At 38.1% G+C, this 20,621-nt stretch overlaps 1 protein-coding gene across 2 annotated transcripts in view; it reads right to left on the reverse strand.

Moving 5' to 3' along the window:
* The window catches only part of CLTCL1 (clathrin heavy chain like 1), a 100,396-nt gene that overhangs the window by 68,261 nt on the left and 11,514 nt on the right, over positions 1-20,621 (reverse strand). For both annotated transcript variants that reach the window (XM_032398546.1, XM_032398545.1), the window contains exons 2-3: positions 20,131-20,338; positions 10,775-11,043 (exon numbers count right to left, since the gene is read on the reverse strand). In XM_032398546.1, the coding sequence (XP_032254437.1) occupies positions 10,775-11,043; positions 20,131-20,338 (477 nt within the window). The remainder of the gene's footprint in view (positions 1-10,774; positions 11,044-20,130; positions 20,339-20,621) is intronic.

Below are 20,621 nucleotides of genomic sequence, written 5' to 3' on the forward strand. Positions count from 1 at the left end.
TGTTGTTGAGTTATAAGTGTTCTCTATATACTCTAGATACTAGACTCTTCTCAGATACATGATTTACAAACACTTCCATTCTGTAAGTCTTGTCTTTTCACTTTCTTGACCATGTCTTTTGATTCACAAATGTTTTTAATTTTTAAAAAGTCCGATTTACCTATTTTTTCTTTTGTTGCTCATGCTTTGGGTATTATATCTAAAAATCCATAGCCAAATACAAAGTCATGAACATTCCTCACGTCTTCTTCTAAAGGTTTTACAATTTTGCCTCTTATATTTAGGTCTTCAATCCATTTTGAGTTAATTTTTAAAGATTTATTTATTTTGAGAGAGAGAGTGAGAGCTGGAGGAGGGGCAGAGGGAGAGAGAAAGAGAGAGAGAGAATCTTAAGCAGGCTCCAGGCCCAGCTCAATCTCACGACCCAGAGATCATGACCTGAGCCGAAATCAAGAGTTGGATGCTCAACCAACTGAGCCACCCAGGAGCCCTGAGTTAATTTTTATATATGGTACAAGGTAGGAATCCAACTCCATTCTTCTGCATTTGAATATGCTGGTATGCCAGCACCATTTGTTGAAGAGAATAGTCTTTCCCCATTGATTGGTCTTGCCACAATTATCACAACTCAATTGGCCAGGGGCGCCTGGGTGGCACAGCTGGTTAAGTGTCTGACTCGGTTTTAGCTCAGGTCATGATCTCAGGGTCCTGGGATTGAGCTCCGCATCGGCATAGTGTCTGCTTGAGATTCTATTTCTCTCTCTCTGCCCCTCCCGCTCATGCTGTCTCTCTCTCTAAATAAATAAAATCTTTAAAAAAATCAATTGGCCACAGATGTACGGTTTATTCCTGGACTCTCAGTTCTGTTCCATTGGTCTACATGTCTATCCTTATGCCCATGGGTTTTTGTTGTTATTGCTGAATACCTGTTTGATAGTATGATACAATAAGTCTTTGTCCCTTGTTCCTGGCACAGAACTCCTAAAACCCTTGAAATTTCCTAAGTGATATGAGTGAGAGGTACATCATCATGACACAAAAGCTTAGGGGGGGCCTTAGATAGCTTCCAGTTTGGAACTTTCAGTCCCACCACATCCTGACCTCTAGGAAAGGGAATGGGGGCTGGAGACAGAGTTAATCACCAATGACCAATGAAAATCTACACAGAAACCCCTGAATTACAGAGTTCCGAGAGCTCCTAGCATCAAGGTGCTGGGAGGGTGGAGGGCTTATACCCCTCCATGCATACCCCTTTCCTCCCTGCCTTGCCTTATGCATCTCTTCCATTTGGCTGTTCCTAAGCTGTATTCTTTTTAATCAACCAGTAATAGTAAGTAAAGTGCCTTCCTGGGTTATAGGAGCCATTCTAGCAAATTAACAAACCAGATAAGGGGGTTGTGGGAACCCCTGATTTATAGCTTGTTGGTCAGAGGTGCTGGTGGCCTGGGACTTGAGACTGGCATCTGAAGGCATGGGGGCAGTCTTGTGGGATTGAACCCTTAACTTGTGGGGCCTGCACTAATTCTTGGACATCCAGTTGGTGTCCACAGAGAATCCGAGAATTGTTTGGTGTAGAAAAGCCAACACCTTTGGTGTCAGAAGTGTAGTGAGAGTAAATACAGTTTTTAGCTTGGATTTTTTTGTTAGTTTTTATTTTTGTCAGTAAAGCACAAATAAGTAACACTGTGATTTATAATCTTTTCTTTTAAAATATTTTTCAAACACGATGATTTCCTTATAAATGACCATGATTCCTAAAGGTATTTTTAACAACTTTATTGAGATATAATTCACTTACCATATAATTCATTCATTTGAAATATACCATCCAATGTTTTTTAGTTTATTCATGGGATTGTACAACCATCACCACAATGTACCTTCAAAACACTTTCATCCCTTAACAGAAACCTCATTAGCAGCCAATCCCCATTCCCACCTCCCACGCTCCACCCCCAGTCAAAGCAACTACTTATCCATTTTCTATCTCTGTAGATTCTGAATGTCTCATCAAAATGGAATCATACGTGATTTTTTTTTGTGTGTGTGCTGACATGTTTCACTTAGCTTAATATTTCCAAGATTAAGCATGGTCATGGTATATAGCATATATCAGTACAGATCACTCTTGAGCAATGCGAGGGTTAGGGTCATGGACCCCTGACATAACCAAATCCAGTATAACTTTTGATTCTCCAAAAACTTAACTACTAATAGCTTACTGTTGACCAGAAACCTTACCAATAACGTATAGTCAAATAACACATATTTTGTATGTTACATTATACACTGCGTCCTTAACAATAAAGCTAGAGAAAAGAAAATGTTGACAAAATATATTTACAGTACTATGCTGTATTTACTGGAAAAAAATTCGTGTATAAGTAAACCCATGCAGTTGAAACCCATGTTTTTCAAGGGTCAACTGTATTTCATTTATTTTTATTGTCAAATAAATATTCAACTGTATGGATGTACATTTTATTTATGCATTTATCAGCTGATGGACATTTGGATTGTTTCCACCTTTTGGGTAAAGTAAATAATGTTATAACTGATGGTTACCAGAGGGGAGATGGGTGGGTGGGTGGGGGAAATGGGTTAAATAGGTGATGCAAATTAAATTAAGGAGTGCACTTGTGATGAGCACCAGGTGTTGTACTGAAAGTGCTGAATCACTATACTGTACACCTGAAACTAATATTACACTGTATGTTAACTAACTGGAATTTAAATTAAAACTTAAGGGGAGGTGCACCTGGGTGGCTGTTTCAGGTACATGTCCCACTCTCAATTTTGGCTCACATCATGATCTAAGGGTTGTGGGATCGAGCTCTCTGTTGGGGTCCGTGCTCAGCGCAGAACTAAAGACTGTCTCCCTCTCCTTCTGCACCTCCCTCACTAGTGGCTCTAATATAAATAAATAAATCTTAAAAAAAAACCCAAAAACCTTAATGGGTGCCTAGGTGGCTCAGTCAGTTAAGCATCCAACTCTTGATTTCGGCTCAGGTCATGATCTCAGGGTTGCCAGATCTAGCCCAGCACTGGGCTCTGCACTGGGCATGGAGCCTACTTAACTTTCTCTCTCTTCCTCTGCTCCTCCCTGCTCCCTCTCTAAAAAAAAAAGTAAAACTTAAAAAAAATAAAGTATATAATATTGCTATGAACATTGTATATAAGTTTTCAGTAACAATTTTTATCTTTTTTTTAAAGATTTTATTTATTTGAGAGAGAGTGAGAGCCAGAGAGATCACAGAAGGAGAGGGAAAGGAAGAAGCAGACTTGCTACTGAGTAAAGAGCTTGATGTGGGGCTCGATCCCAGGACCCTGATATTATGACCTGAGCCAAAGGCAGACGCTTAACTTACCGAGCCACCCAGGTGCCCCAGTAACAATTTTTATCTTAAAGTCTATTTTATTTGATATTAAGAGAGCCAATCTGGCTCTTTTGGGTACAATTTGCATGGTGTATCTTTTCCATCCTTTTTTCAACCTACTCTATCTTTGAATTTAAAGTGTGTCTCCAGTAGACAGCATATATAGTTGGATTATGGTTTGTTTGTTTTTTTTTAATATTCTGCCAATCTGGGGCAGACTGGATCTCTTTGAGGTTCCTGGTTATGTAGATTAATGGTTTTCATCAAATTTGCTACATTTGGGGCCATTATTTCTTCAAATATTCTTTCTTCCCCTTTCTCTCCTTCTTGTGGGACTTCCAGTATGTGTATTAGCCCACTTGATTACATTCCACAAATCTATGAGTTTGTTTGTTTTTTTTTTAAGTAGGCCCTGTGCCCAACATGGGGCTTGAACTCACAACCCTGAGGCCAAGAGTTGTATGCTCTACCAACTGAGCCAGCCAGGCATCCCATAAGTTTTTTTTTTTTTTTTAATACCTCCTGGTTCTTTATTGTTATGGTTTATGTGGAAAGACAATATTCTCATACTTTCCTTTAGTTTTTTGGGCATGCTTTCCATTAGTTCTTTGAAAATATTTAAAATAGCTGACTACAATCTTTTTGAAAGCAACTCCAATGTCTGGGCTTCCTCAAAACAGTCTTTATTGAGTACTTTTTCCCCCTCTGAGTATGGACTATACTTTGTTTTTTTGCATATTTCATTTTTGCTGCTGTTGTTGAAAGCTAGAAATTTTAAATAACATAAAGTGACAACTCTGGAAATCAGATACTCCTCCCCTTCCTGGGCTTATTGTAGTTTAACAAATTTCCTGAACTAATTCTGCAGAGTCTGTATTCTTTGTCATATGTGGTCACTGAGGTCTCTACTGAGCTTAGTGGTCAGTTAATAATTTGAAAGAGATTCCTTAAATGCCTTGAGGCTCAGCCTTTGCTGAGAGAGTGTATGTGTGTTGAGACATGCCTTCAATACTCTGGCAGGCAGCTTACAATACTGCATTGGCCTTCAGCCTTCACATCCTGCTTGTACAGAGCCTCAAGATCAGACAGAGCTTACGGCCTTGTCAATTCTTTCTTGGGCAGGTGCACAGCTCTGTGCATGTACCTGGTCTTCTAGATTCCCAAGAATATGCTGAAACTTTTGAAAGCCCCCTGTGAACATCTCATTCCACAGCTTTTCCTTTTAATTTTTTTTAGCTGGCTTCTTATTTGCCTCAACTATTAACATCCCCACAGGCAGCTGTGATATTAAACAATTGCTGCTGATGGTGTATCACAAGTGTCCAAGGAGATAAGGCCATTTGCACTGAGCAAGAGTGAGTCAAGTCAAATAAAAGGCAAGGTCTGTGAATGGAGATTTCCAAAAAACTACTAGACAGGTCATATAATGACATTTATCTGGGAAAGGTGCTTTTGGGGGAGGTCTAAACCATTCTTGCCTCCTTTAGAGGCTGTAAGGTTGCTGTATTTCACCAACTGGTGGAGATGTTGGTTCTCAAGGCCATCGGAACACCGTACAGAGGGGGATGGGAATAGCACAAGTTAAAATGTCACCAAGCTTGCTATTCTGAGATGTAGCAAATTTTCTTAAATCAAAGTTCTTCGGATTTTTGTAAGCCTGTGGTTAATTTCCAGAACTCTGAAAAAGCTGATTTTGAGAATTTCTGCCAGCACTGCTTTTATGGAGGAGATTTTCAAAGGTCCTTACTTCACCAGTCCTGCTGATGTCCTGTGTATAGTATTTTATGTGGATGTATATTTACATTTTTCTTGGGTATATAACTGGGAGTGGAATTCCTAGGTCACATGGTAACTCCACATTTAACTTTTTGAGGAATTGCTAAACTATTTTCCATCATAGCTGTGTGTTTTACATTCCCACCAGCAATGTATGAGGGTTCCAATTTCTCTACATCCTTGGCAACATTTGTTACTGGTGATTTTTTATTATAGCCATCCTAGTAGGTGTGAAGTGACACCACATTTTGTGGGGGGGGTTTCTGTTTTGTTTGTTTTTTAAGTAAGCTCTATGCCCAACGTGGGGTTTGAACTCATGACCTTGAGATCAAGAGCGGCATGCTCTACTGACTGAGCCAGCCAGCCACCTCACATTGTGTTTTCAATTTATATTTCCATGGGGCGCCTGGGTGGCTCAGTTGGTTAAGCGTCTGCCTTCGGCTCAGGTCATGATCCCAGAGTCCTGGGATCGAGCCCTGCATTGGGCTCCTTACTCAGTGGGGAGTCTGCTTCTCTCCTTCTGCCTGCCGCTCCCCGACTGTGCTCTGTGTCAAATAAATAAATAAAAATCTTTAAAAAAATTTATATTTCCACAATGACTAATGATGTTGAACATCTTTTCATGTGTTATTGGCCATGTAGATAGCTTTTTGGAGAAGTATCTGTTCAAATCATTTATCTACTTGTAAACTGGATTATTTGGCCTTTTTTATTATTGAGTTGTAAGATTCTTCATATATATTCTGGATACAAGTCCCTTATCAGATATATGATCTTGATATATTTTCTCCAAATGGCAGGTTCTTTTTTCACTTTCTTGATGGTATCATTTATAGCACAAAAGATTTTAATTTTGCATCCATTTATATATTTTTATATATTTTTATATTTTATTTTATATATTTTTATATATTTTTCTTTTGTTGCTTATGCTTTTGATGTTGTATCTGCAAAGGTTCTGCTTAACTCAAGGTCACTAAGATTTGCTCCTATGTTATCTTCTAAGAGTTTTACAGCTTCAGCTCTTACATTTGGGTCTGATCCATTTTGAATTAACTTTTAGTATGATGAGAGGAAGGCGCTCAGTTTCATGCTTTTGTATATATGGATATCCAGTATCCCCAAACCATTTGTTGAACAGACTATTCCTTCCTCTGTTGAACTGTCCTGGCACCCTTATCAAAAAAATCAACTGACCATAAATGTAAGGGTATTATTTCTGGACTCTCAATTCTACCTTATTGATCTATATGTCTATTCCTATCTTGGTACCATACTGTCTTGATTACTGTAGGTTTGTTGCAAGCTTTGAAATTGGGAAGTATGAGTACTCTTGTTTTGTTGTTTTCATCAAGACTGTTTTGGCTATTTTGAGTTCCTTGCAATTCCATATGAATTTTAGGCTCAGCTTATCAATTTCTAAAAAGAACTTAGCTGGTATTCTGATAGGGATTACAGTGAATTTGCAGATCAATCTGGGGAGTATTAACATCTTAAAAATATTAACTATTATATAAGATCCATGAACACAAGATGTTTTCCCATTTATTTAGATCTTCCTTAATTACTTTCAACAGTGTTTTGTAGTTTTAAGGATATAAGTTATATACTTCTTTTGTTAAATTTATTACTAAATATTTTATTCTTTTTGATGCTGTGAATGAAATTTCATTTTTGAATTGTTCATTGCAAGTGTGTAGGAACACAATTGATTTCTGTATACTGATCTTACACTCTGTAACCTTGTACTTATTTGTTAGTTCTAGATTTTTTTTATTAGATACCTTAAGATTTTCAATATATAAAACCATGTCATCTGCAAACAGAGATAGTTTTAATTCTTCCTTTCAAATCAGGATGCCTCTTGTTCTTTTTCTGATTGCTCTAACTAGATCTCTAGTCTGATGTTGAACAGAAGTGGCAAAGGTGGCTATCTCTGTCTTGTTCTGATCTTGGGAAAACTTTCAGTCTTTCACTATTAAGAATGATGCTAGTTGTGTGTTTTTCCTTAGATGCCCTTTATCAGGTTAAGGAAGTTCCTTTCTATTCCTAGTTTGTTGAGCATTTTTATCATGAAAGGTGTTGGGTTTTATCATATGCTTTTTCTGTCTCTGCTGAGGTGACCAAGTGGTTTCTGTCTTTTATTCTATTAATACTGTTCATTATTTTAATTGATTTTTGGATATTAAACCTACCTGGTATTCCCAGATAAGTCCCACTTGGTCATGACATACAATTCGTTTTATATGTTGCTGGATTCAGTTCACTAGTATGTTGTTGAAGATTTCTGCATCTATAATCAGAGGAGATAGTGGCCTGCAGTTTTCTTGTGATGTCTTTGATTGCTTTTGGTATCTGGCTACTAATGGCCTCATAGAATGAACTGAGACGTATTCCCTCCTCTTCTATGTTTTGGAAAAGTTTGTGAAGGACTAGTACTAATTTTTCTTTGAATATTTGGTAGAATTAACCAGTGAAGCCATCTGGGTCAGAGTTTTTCTTTGTGGGTAGTTTTTTCATTACTAATTGAGTGTCTTAACTTGTTGTATAGGCCTATTCAGATTTTCTATTTCTTCTTGAGTCATTTTCAGTAATCTATGTCTTTCTGGGAATTAGTCCTTTCACCTAAGTTATCTAATTTACTGGAATACACTATTCTTAGTATTCTCTACTAATCCTTTTCATTTCTGTATGGTTTGTCCCACTTGTTTTGGTAAATAAAGTTGTATTGGCATGAAGCCATGGCCATTCACGTACTATGGCTGCCTGTACTAAAACTTCACAGTTGAGTAGTTGTGACAGAAACCTATTATTTTTGGCCCACAAAGCAAAAAACATTTACTACCTAAGCCTTTATAGAAAAAATATGCTGACCTCTGGCTAAGAAGAATAAAATAATACTTGAAGTACTCAAGTCAAACTGAAGCAAAGTGCTTTTGAGAAAGTATTAGAGGCAGTTAAAAAGTGTGGAATGAATTAACTGTGATCCAGTTTTATTTTTAAGTATCAGCTCAAAACTTCATTCCAACCCCTCAGACATCATCATTTCTGGGGGAACAAACACATTTCCAGACCAGATTCAGTATAAAGACTGAGCTTCTTGAAATAAAGAGGAAATTCAAAAACAAAAAGTATTTAGGGCAAGTATTTGGGAAGAGTGATAAATGCTATATTGTGACTAGTTTTGTTCCTTGGTTGAGGGTCCTGTAAATCTAGGGGCCTCTTTCTGAAAGCAACATAAAGGCTCAAAAAGCATAGCTTTCTCACTGACTCCTGAATAGCATGAAGGGCTAGGGAAGAGAGATCTTCCATCTCCCCTCCTGGCTTCACAAAGGTACAGTGAATCAGTTTTATCTTTTCATGCCCATACCACCTTGCAAATTTACCATGACAGCATATGTCATACAGATTTTACCTGTTTGTGACTCTCTCGCAATTCATCCCAGCATCTGCAGGCTCTGTGTAAGGTACACTCCTCACCCCTCACATCACAAACACTCCCCGACTTCATTTCCATTAGCAACACCTGAACTGTCTGCAATCTCTGCCTACCATAAGGGCCAGCAACATCCAATTCCTTTCAGCGGGAAACCAAAGGTAGAGTTCCCACATGAGGAAAAACTCCGTAAATAGCATCTATCTACGGTTAGTAACTCCCAAGAGGAAATTATTCCAGCTAACAGGTGATACATCACAGAAAACGTCCTAGGTGTAAAATTATTCCTTTTATGGAAGCCTGGGCAATCAGACCCTAACAAGCTGCTATGGGTGAATCATTATAATGTTATTATCATGTGTAGGAGCAATGGGAATGCCCATTATTCCAGATATGATGTGAGGTTTCCTACAAATATATTGTTATTCCAGCTTAACCCTCAGCCCTGACAATAAGAAGTAACTGGGGCTGAATGGAAGCCATGGGCCTATCACTAAAAGGCTCTGTGACTAAGTCCCTTAAATTACACCAAATAACTACCAGGTTACCTGAGGAGACAAACTTGCCAGTGTAATACAAAGATGAAGGGTTAGAGCAAAGGTACTTCAACTCTCCCTCATCTATGCCTCATTCTGAGATAAATGCTAGGCCATCATCGAACTCTCCCCTCCCCGAGAGGCGTCCCGTACATCACCAAGTTCTAGCTATTTCACCTCTAAAGTCTCAAGCCTTGCCTCGGGCACCTGGCTGGCTCAGTCATTAGACCATGTGACTCTTGATCTTAGGGTTGTGAGTTTTAGCCCCACATTGACTGTTGAGATATAAAATCTTAAGCTTTGCCTATCCTGTTCATCTCCAACACCAGTGCTTCCATCTAAATCACACATGGCTCACTTCTCCTGGGAGTTGCAGAGTGGAGGAGACTCCCAAAGTGGAGAGAAGTATTCTTTCCATCTTTGCTCACTCTTCACCTTTCTCATCCATGTCTTTACTCCAGAACATGCTATATGGCTTTCTTCCTGTATCTGCCTGTCAACTAGCTTCCCAGCCTCTAGTCTTTGTGGTGGTCCCTCCTCAACATCACTGATTGCATTATTTCGACCCCATTATGCTGCAGAGAAGGAAAATAAATCATATCACTCTCACTTGAAAATCTGCTCAGAATTCCAACTGCCAGCAGCATGTACCTCAGTCTTGCCCCCACCCATCTCTCAGCCTTGCCCATCTAGCTGCCTCTTATGCATCCTATAGGTATCAGCCAAAGTGATGACCCCAGACTCCCAGAAAGAGCCATTCACACAGTTTCCTTTCCAAGTGTACTTTATAGCTGGCAAAATGCAGCTTAGAGGCCCCCTCTGTTGTGGGTCCTCTCTGACCTACAGTATTCTCTTATGGCTCCCACAGTACTCTCTTCAAATGTCTGACAGTCTTCTAAGTGCTAGAATCCCACATTTATACTTTTCCCACTAGGCTATGGAAGACCATTCAATGGCCAGAATTAGCTAATAAAGATCTAAAGCCAAGCATCCTGTAGTCAAGTATCTGGTGACTGGATTAGCCACTAGGAATGAAAAAAGGAAGCAGAGCAGAAAGTTACCACTTTCATCATAAAAGTATATGAATTAGTAGGGGCGCCTGGGTGGTGCAGTCAGTTTTAAGTGTCCAACTCTTGGTTTTGGCTCAGGTTGTGATCTCAGGGTTGTGAGATCGAGCCCCACACATCAGGCTCTGTGCTCAGTGAAGAGTCTGCTTAAGACTTTCTCTTCCTCTCCTCCCTCTGCCTCTCCCTCCTGTGCTCGCTTGCTCTCTCTAAAATAAAAAAATAAATCTTTAAAAAAGTATATGAATTAGTAATATTCCATTAAAGCCCTTAAAATAGAGTCCCAAAACTACTTCCCATAAACCTATAGGTTCCAGGTGGCTCTACAAAATTCCTCAACAATTCACTTCTCAAAACTGTGCCCGAAATTGTTTACAGGATGAATATCTGTAATCTGATGGAATACAGTAGAGTCAATGGGCCAAAGTTAAATTAAAATTCTTATATGATCCAAAGTTTGGATTTCTTGTAACCTCTATTTCCCTTAGGCCTGGGCCTATTTCTTCTGCCTCACACCTGTACCAACTTCAGTATAACACCTCTACATTGCATCAGACCAGTTCCTGAAGGCAGCCAAAAGCTTACCTGAGCCGAGATGCCAATGAGGAGCAGCCACTTCTGGTACTCGTCAGTCCGGTAGTGGATCATCTGGCACCCTGCCAAACTGGCATGTCTATCAAACATCTTCACGGGTTGAGAGTCACCTTCCATGCTCCAGTGGTAGACTGTGGTCTCAGTCACCAGGGCAACAGTGTTCACAGAGACCCACTTCCAGAAAACCACCTCTTCTGCCATTGTATGAGACTTCATTTTACTCTTCATTTCAATATTAAAGATTTGAAGTGTCTTCCCAGCTAGTATTTGATGTGATGAAGATTAGAGAAAGATAAAAATATGAAAGACAAATTCTTACACTCTTAATTCTGAATCCTTTTGATATTACTTTAAGTTGTACTACTTACAGAGCTGCCTGAGTGCAATTAATGACACTTTGATGTCTTAATATTGAGAAGAGTCTTCTTCTTCAGAAGAATGTAAAAGTGTATGAATACAGAATGTATGAATAACAATCAGAAATTAGTTCTTTGGAAGCAACTATCAAGACAATCAGTTTTAAATTGGTATCTTCTAGTTTTAAAATACTTTCCTGGATAAGTTAGCAAAAACAAGACATTCTTTCTTTGTCTGGTGTCTCCAACTTTCAGGAAAGAATACTATCATCCCTTCAAATTAAACATCTCCAGATAACACGGTCATTTTGTCTTAAATTCTTAAAAGCTGTCAAATAGCATTTTCTACAATGTTGGAAACGTTCTGTACTTGCACTACCAGTACAGAAGACACTAGCTACACGTGGCTATTAGGCATTTGAAATGTGTCTGGTAAGACACATTTAAGGAAACTGAACTTTCACTTTCATTTAACTTTAATTAATTTAAATTGAAACAGCCTCACATGGCTAGCATCCAATAGGACAGCTAGGTTTTAGAAAAAGGCTTTAGCATCCATCCTCTGGCAAGAGACTCATATTGTTTCTACCTCTGATAAAAAGCTGAGTTCTGATCTTTGTATCTGCAAAACTGAAAGCTAACATGAAATACTGCTTCCCCCCAAAAGAGGACAAACACAAGGATTATTTCTCTGACCACTTCTATCTGGCACTGTACTGGATGTCCTAGCTACTGTAATAATGCAAGAAAAGTGAAAGGCATAAAGATGAAGAAGGAAATAAAACTGCATTTATTCAAAGACAACATAACTGTTTACAAAGACAATCCTAAGGAATTGACCAATCTACAAAGCCATTATCAGAACTAATAGGTGACTATCAACAATACTGCAGGGTATGAGGTCAATATACAAAAATATCAATTGAATTTCTAGAGGCCAGTAGCAAACAATTTGGAAATAAAATTTTTAAAAGAACTGTAATATCACTAAAAGGAAAAAAAATCCCTGTCAACCAAGAATCCTATATCCAGCAAAACCGTCTTTCAAATATGAGGGAGAAAATAAGACATTCCAAGATAACAGAAGCTAAGGGAGTTTGTTACTACTAGCATTAAAGGAAGTCCTGCAGATTGAAATGAAAGGACATTAGATAGTAACTTAAAGCCATATGAAGAAATAAAGATCTCAATAAAGGTAAATACATGGGTAATTATAAAAGCTTGTACTACTGTAATTTTGGTTTATAACCCCACTTTTTGTTTTCAACATGATTTAATAGACTAAAACATTAAAAAATCAATGAGTAGTCTAAAAGCTAGTATTATAACTGGTTTGTAACTACACTTTTTGTTTTCAGTATAACTCAAGAGACGAATGCATTAGAAAGAATTATTCATTTATATTTTTGGATAAATTATGCATAAAGATGTAATTCTGTGACAGTAACAATAAAAGAGGGGGAATGGAGATGTAAAGGAACAGAATTTTTGTATGTTATTGATGTTAAGCTGGTAAAATTTCAAATTAAACTGTTATAACTTCAGGATGTTAAATATAGTCCCACAGCAAACATAAAAAATAGCTATAGAATGTATACAAAAGAAACAAGAAGAAATTTAAATGTTTTCATGAAAAAAAAATCAACTAAATATAAGCAAAGATAGTAACGCAGGAAATGTAGGACAAAAAAGTATAAAGTATATAGAAAACAAACAGTAAAATGATGGAAGTCCTTCCTCATCAGTAATACATTAAATGTAAATGGATCAAAAGACATAGACTGGCAGGCCACCTGAGTGGCTCAGATGGTTAAGCGTCTGCCTTTGGCTCAGGTCATGATCCCAGGGTCCTGGGATTGAGCCCCGCACTGGGCTCCCTGCTCAGCGGGGAACCTGCTTCTCCCCCTGCTCATGTTCTTTCTCTCTCTCTGTATCTCTGTGTCTCAAATGAATAAATAAAAAAACCTTAAAAAAAACCCAAACATAGACTGGCAGAACAGATATAAAAACATGATTCAACTATATGCTGTCTACAAGACTCACTTTAGATCCAAAGACACAAAGAGGTCAAAAGTGAAAGGATGAAAAAAGATATTCCATGTAAATTGTAATCAAAAGAGAGCAGGGATGGTTAATTTCAGACAAAATAAACTTTGAATCAAAAAAGACTGAAAGCAACAAAGAAACACATCATGCTAAGTGAAACAATCCAGTCATAAAAAAACAAATACTGTATGATTCTACATATATTAGGTATGTAGACCAGCCAAAATCATAGAGACAGAAAGTAGAATGGTGGTTTCTGGGGACTGGGAGAGGAAGGAATGAGCAGGTACTGTTTCATGAGGACAGTGTTTCAGTTTTGCAAAAGGAAAATAATTCTGAAGGTGGATGGTCCTGATGGGTGTACAACAATATGAATGTATTTTAAGACCACTGAACTATACACTAAAAAATGGTTAAGATAATAAATCTCATTATACATATTTAGCCACAATTCTTAAAAAATGAAAAAACCTGGAGATTTCAATACCCCAGTCTCAATAATAAAACAACTATACAGAAAAATATACTTGAACACTACTGACCAATTCAACCTAACATCTTTACAACACATTAGCCAACAAGAAAATACAATACATTCTTTCCAAGTATATCTGAAACATATTCTAAGATAGATCATATGCTGGGCTATAAAAAAAAGTCTCAAGAAATTTTAAATTTTGAAATCATATAAAATAAGTGATCTGATTACAACAAAATTATTAAAAATCAACAAAGTGTGAGATATTCCCAAACTCTGGAATTCAACCACACACTTCTAAATAACCCAGGGGTCAAAGAAGAAATTACAAACAAAATCAGAAAATATATGGAAATGAATTAAATAAAAAGCACAACATATCAATTTTGGGGTTGCAGCTAAGGCAGTACTTAAAGAAAAATATATTATTTTAAGCATCAAGATCAGAAAATAAGATCTCAAATCAATAAAGTAAGTTTCCATGTTAATAAACTACAAAAAGAACAAACTAAACCCAAAGCAACAAAAAATAAGAAGAGTAGAGCAAAAATCAAGGAAAGAAAAAAGAAAAATAATAAAGAAAAATCAATAAAACAAAAGTTGGCTTTTCACAACAATCAAGAAAATGGGATGCCTGGGTGGCTTAGTCAATTAAGCATCTGCCTTCGGCTCAGGTCATGATCCCAGCATCCTGGGATTGAGTACCGCATCAGGCTCCTTGCTCAGTGGGGAGTCTGCTTCTCCCTCTGCCTCCTGCTTCCCCTGCTTGTGCTCTCTCGCTCTGACAAATAAATAAATGAAATCTTAAAAAAAAAAAAAAAAAGAAAATTGACAAGCCTTAGACTGATCAAGAAAAAAAGATAAGACCCAAATTACCAAGATCAGAACTAAAGAGAGGACATCATAGGTGATCTTGAAAAAATTAAAAGATTATGAGTGAATAGTATGAACAATTTTATGTCAACACATTAGAGTGACTTAAATAGAGGACTTGGACATAAATTCCTAGAAAGATAAATTACCAAAACTGACACAAGAAAGAAAATCTGAACAGATTTACAGCAAGTAAAGGAATTCTTAGTTTAAAATCATCTAACAAAGAAAAACCCAAGCTCAGAAGGCATTCACTGTTGAATTCTATCAAATACTCAAAGATGGTAAAGTAACAAATCTTTCACAAACTCAGAGAGCAGAAAAGGGACCACTTCCCACCTCATTCTGTAAGGCCAACACTAACCTAATTCCAAAGTCAGAGACATCACAAGAAACCACAGACCAATTATCACAAAAATAGACAGAAAAGTCCTTAAAATAGGAGTAAACCAAATCCAGCTACATATAAAAACAATTATGGGGCACCTGGATAGCTCAGTCGGTTAAGCCTGTGACTCTTGCTTTCAGCTCAGGTCATGATCTCAAGGTTGTGAAATCGAGCTGAACCCTGTGTAGGGCTCCGTGCTCAGTGCAGAGTCTGCTGGAGATTCTCTCCCTCTTCCTCTCCCTCCCCTACTCCTCCCCTCCCCCCCCACCGCGCTCTCCCTCTAAAAATAAATAAATAAAATCTTAAACTATTTTGAGGGGCGCCTGGGTGGCTCAGTCGTTAAGCGTCTGCCTTCGGCTCAGGTCATGACCCCAGGGTCCTGGGATCGAGCCCCGCATCAGGCTCCCTGCTCCGCGGGAAGCCTGTTTCTCCCTCTCCCACTCCCCCTGCTTGTGTTCCCTCTCTCGCTGTGTCTCTCTCTGTCAAATAAATAAATAAATAAATAAAATCTTAAAAAAAAAAAAAACTATTTTGAAAAATATGAAGTTGGAATACCAACACTATCTGATTTCAAAGTTACCATAAAGCCATAGTAATCAAGTAACTGGCACAAGGTTGGGCATATGGATCAATGAAACAGAATTGAGAGTCCAGAAATAGATCTTTCTATTTACGGTCAATTGACTTTTACCAAAGGTGCCTAGATAATCAATGGGGAAGAATAGTACTTTCAACAAATAGTTCTGGGTGGGACAACTGAACGCCCCTACCCCACCAAAAAAGGAGGAGGGGGAGGGGGAGGCGGCAGCGAGGAAGAAGAAGAAGTCGAAGAAGAGGAAGAAGAAGAAGAAGAGGAAGAAGAGGAAGAAGCAGCAGTAGCAGTAGCAGCTTACATCCTTACCACACACCATACACAAAAATTAACTCAAAACAGACTATGGACCTAAATATAAGAGTTAAAACTAAAAAACCATTAGAAGAAAAAATAGAAAATCATCATGATCTTGGGTTAGGCTAAACACTCTCAGGTAGGACTCCAAAATCATGATCCATTAAAGAAAAAAATTGGTAAACTGGACGTTATCAAAATTAACCGAGCCATCCAGGCGCCCTGGACGTTATCAAAATTAAATTTTTTTCTTCCAAAGATACATTAGGAAAATAAAAAGATGAGCTACAAATTGGGAGAAAATATGCAGATCACACAGTTGATACATAAAGAACCCTTAAAATTCATTAAGACAAATAAGCCAGCTAAGAAATGGACAAAAGATTTAAACAGACACTTCTCTAATAAGATACATGAATGGCAAAAAAATAAAATAAAAAAGATATACAAATGGAATTGCTGTAATAAAAAAGACAATATCAAGTTTGCATATATGTTGCAAAAACTAGAATCCTCATACATTGTTGGCAGGAATGTAAAATGGTACAGCCATTCTGGAAAACAGTTTGGTGGTACCTTAAAAAGCTAAAAAAATTTACCATATGATCCACCAATTCCACTCCTAGATATACATCCACACAAAGACTTGAAGGCAAGTGTTCATAGCAGCAATATCCTTAATGGCCAAAAACTGGAACCAATCCAAATGTCCATTAAATTGGTAAACAGAGAAACAAAATGTGATATATCCATGGAAAAATGGAGTACTGGAATCTTACTCAACCATAAAAACTACTAATACAAGCTACAATGTGGATGAACCTCAAACATACTATGCTAACTGAAGGAAGCCAGATATAAAAGACCGTATGTTGTATGATTTCTTTATTTGAAATGTCCAGAAATGGCAAATCTATGGAGCCAGAAAACAGATCAGTAGCTGCCTAGGGTTGAGGGTGGGAGTGGAGAATGACTGCAAATAGGAATAAAAGAACTTTTGGGGGCAGTAGAAATGTTCTAAAACCAGAGCATGGTGGTGGTTCCAAACTCAATAAATTTACTAAAAATCACTGAACTCTACACTTAGAATAAGTGAATTTTGTGTCATATAAATTATACCTGAATAAAATGATTAAGAAAGAAAAAAAGACTAAAGTTCAACTGTAGGATGGGGGTACCTTTAAGTTTCAAAAAGCCTGGGATCACAGAGGAAATTTCCTCTAGTTCAAAAACTTGTCAAGCTGTCCTTAGACTGGTTAAAAAGAACTTCCTTTACATGATGTGCAAAATATTTAGAATCACAAAGAATAAAACAAAACAAGAAAACCCTATCAACCTCCTTTAGGAATCAACCTGCTGTCCTGACAGATTCTGTTGTCAGGGTGAAGAATGTGCTACCACAAGGGGGCTCCATCTTACCACCTCGCCCCTCCCCACCTGGGCCAAGAGTTAACTGCTAGGCTGGCACTATTATAAGCCTATATGCAATCTACCTCTAAAAATTAAGGAAAAAAGGTAGTGTTTGTAAAAAGAAGCACACATGAATATTCAAAGGGCTATGTTTCATAATAAAAGTAAAAAACATACTTGGGCCAGTAATGCAAGTGGTCAGTCAACTTTTTCTATATAGGGACATATTAAGATCTTTGTCACATATCTGTCTGTTTTTACAACTCTTTAAAAATATAAAAATATAAATACCATTCTTAGGTTGGGGCTGTACAAAACCCAACAGTTTACTGATCCCCTCACTTAGAGTATTAATGTTCCATTAAGATGATGAGCAACTGATGAAGAATTCTTACCCCCCCTCCCCCACTGCTTCCTGCTCTTTTAGTCAAGGGTAAAAATGTATCTCTGGTTTTAAAATATTCACCACAAAAGCACCAGTAGAGACAGTCTGAAGAGAGACTGGGGTGAGTGAATCTGCTACAAGCTTCTCCAAAAGGATGGGCAGTGGTATGGGCTGAGCACCTCAGGAGCTCTCAGCCAGATAAAAGGACAAACTGTGAAGGCAGACCTTTTTAAAAAAGATGTCCATCTCATCACAAGCCTCTTTCCAATCACAAGACTTCACCAGTCAAAATGAGGTATCTGTGAGATTCAAGACCAGGCCCCTTGACTTCACTTTCATGCTTTCACACTGGGATCTATGGAATAGCTAAGTCATATGAAACAATAAAAGTATAATTATCTCTGTAATTCAGCCACTGTACAAATACCTTTAAAAAAAAAAAAAAAGGTAGTTTTCCTCATTTTGGTCTAGGGTCTTTGAAACACAGTGCTACACTTGCCCACAATTTGTACTACAAGGGTCCAAGATCATCCTAATGGCCACAAGATTGCAGTAAAAATAGGATACTTAAAATTTTATCACTTTGGTTCCACAGCTCACACTTCCTCATGCAAAAGAAAACAGCACTCAATTACTATAGCTGAAAAAATTCATATGAACACTGAGAATGAAAAAAAAAAAAAAAAAGGAGCAGCCCCTGCCATCAGAAAGCCGGCCTGGTCCTCACAGCCAGGCCATGTTGCTCTCCTAGTGGACATAAACCATCTCAGAGAACACCAACTTCAGACAAGTCCCTCTAAGACCATGATAAAGTTAGACAAAGCAAGGTCGCCTCAGAATTTTACTAAGTACAGACAAAAACAAGGTAAATGTGCAACGCACAAAATACCAAACAGCCTGGGCGCCTGGGTGGCTCAGTTGGTTAAGCGACCGCCTTCGGCTCAGGTCATGATCCTGGAGTCCCGGGATCGAATCCCGCATCGGGCTCCCTGCTCAGCAGGGAGTCTGCTTCTCCCTCCGACCCTCCCCCCTCTCATGCTCTCTATCTCATTCTCTCTCTCAAATAAATAAATAAAATCTTTAAAAAAAAAAATACCAAACAGCCCCTCTCATGGCTGAAATGAGTGACTGCTACTTCTTTAACCAATGCCAGCTTTATCCTCACTCTAATCGGCCCTTCCTTATAGATAAGATTTATTGAGGTAACCTAATTATAAAATTACTCCCACTTTCTAACAGCACCCAATCTACAGCAAACTCCTATTTCCTTAGACCATCCCCCAAATCACCCAACCAAATTCCAAATCCCACAAAAGGTTCTTTCTAACACCCTCTAATAATAGTGTGATACGTCCCAGCCCCCCATGGTATGGTTTCACCCCTGCTGAAACAAGTAATAAACCCAACTTGTTCAACTTCATGCGTGTTGCCAGTGGCCTTTTGGTTGGAGGGGACTGACAGCATGTAAATACTGAGTTCTCTCCATTCCCCTACCACACTCCAACAACCCCCTCCAGGAGATCCACAGTGCACACAGGTAAAGAGAACAGTATCAGAGGACCAGGAAGACTACAATGCTGGTCATCTCTGAGACCCAAAGAGAATATATCAAACAGCAAACAACATGATAGATAAGGTCTCTCAAAAATACTGCAAAATAGAAAATACAAAAAAGCCAAAAAGATAAAAAACCAAAAAGGTTAGCAATTTCTTCAACTAAAATTAGTTTATACTGTTTACACTACATGTTCAAAAAAATATTTTGACAAGAAATAGAGATGACAGAAGAAAAGATCATTTGAAATTAAAAAAAATCAGCTTTTTTTTTTTTAAATAGAAAGGTCATAACTTCCAGCTGTCCATTTACCTACTGAAAGGACAAAGCAGACCCTATTTCTGTAACAAAACAGAAGAACAAGCAAAGCTAATATTTTATGCAAGATAATACATCTTGCATAAAATATTAACAAGTCCAGTATATAATCCTTTCGATTTCCCAAATCATGGCAATATGAAAAGATTCTATATTCTCAAAGTAACTAGAAGGTTTCAAGCACCCAACATCCCCTGAGTTCAGGGAAGCAAAATTCTATTAATCAACAGCTATACAGCCATCGATGTGTTTCACAAGAGAAGTAGTACCTTGGCTCATACTGTAGGATGCCTGAAGCGCCACTGTAAAGCAGCCCATCCTGGGGTCCAGGGCACCACACGGCCCTACTGGTGAACACGTGCAGTGTGGTGTTGGCCTTTCCAGATGTAGCAGTCATGAGGATGAGGCCTTGGGCATTCGCTCCCTCCTGTATTTGGCTACATGCGTGATGTCACAAAAAACTCAGGTACTCAGGGACCTCTCATTAAATCAGGTACGTAAAACATAGCTTTGGCTAAAACTTTTGGAATTAAGTTTAATATTACTGATGACACTTTCCTGTGAGTTTACTGACAGTTGTCTGATATTTAAGGTAACAAAGCAGGTAAAGTGAGGTAAAATTCCTTTCTGAAAATCCCATTAGGCTTACCTTTCAGAGCTATCACCTTAGAGGCTGGATTCATGATGGCACTTTCAGCAGAGATGGGCCGCCTGATTGGCGCCATTGGATCACTCATGTCAATAATCACTACCTGCGCCTGTTCGCCAACCTTCTCTCGGACACATATAAACTTATCAGATTCCATGGTCAGTGTGCTGAATCCAATGCTGGCTGGATTGATTCCCAAGTTTTGGAGCTAAAGAGAAAATAAACATTTGATTAAAAGTAAGTCTTTCCTCTCTGAAACAGATTAAATCTAGCCTATTATTTAGAAAGGCTAAGAGAAGGAGGAGGAAAAGTTAAGAGTTTAGAAAAAATTTAACATTAAGTGATTATTCAAGGCAAACACTGACTTGTGTATCTATACCTTTAACAGGTACAGGCAATGCATCAACAGTAGGCCGTGAATCAACTCTCAAGGAGCTTACAATCCCGCAGGCTGATGAGAACACACAAGAATAAAGCTAATACCAGGAAGA

This window comes from Phoca vitulina, unplaced genomic scaffold (genome assembly GCF_004348235.1).
Source record: "Phoca vitulina isolate PV1807 unplaced genomic scaffold, GSC_HSeal_1.0 scaffold117, whole genome shotgun sequence".
Taxonomy (NCBI): domain Eukaryota; kingdom Metazoa; phylum Chordata; class Mammalia; order Carnivora; family Phocidae; genus Phoca; species Phoca vitulina.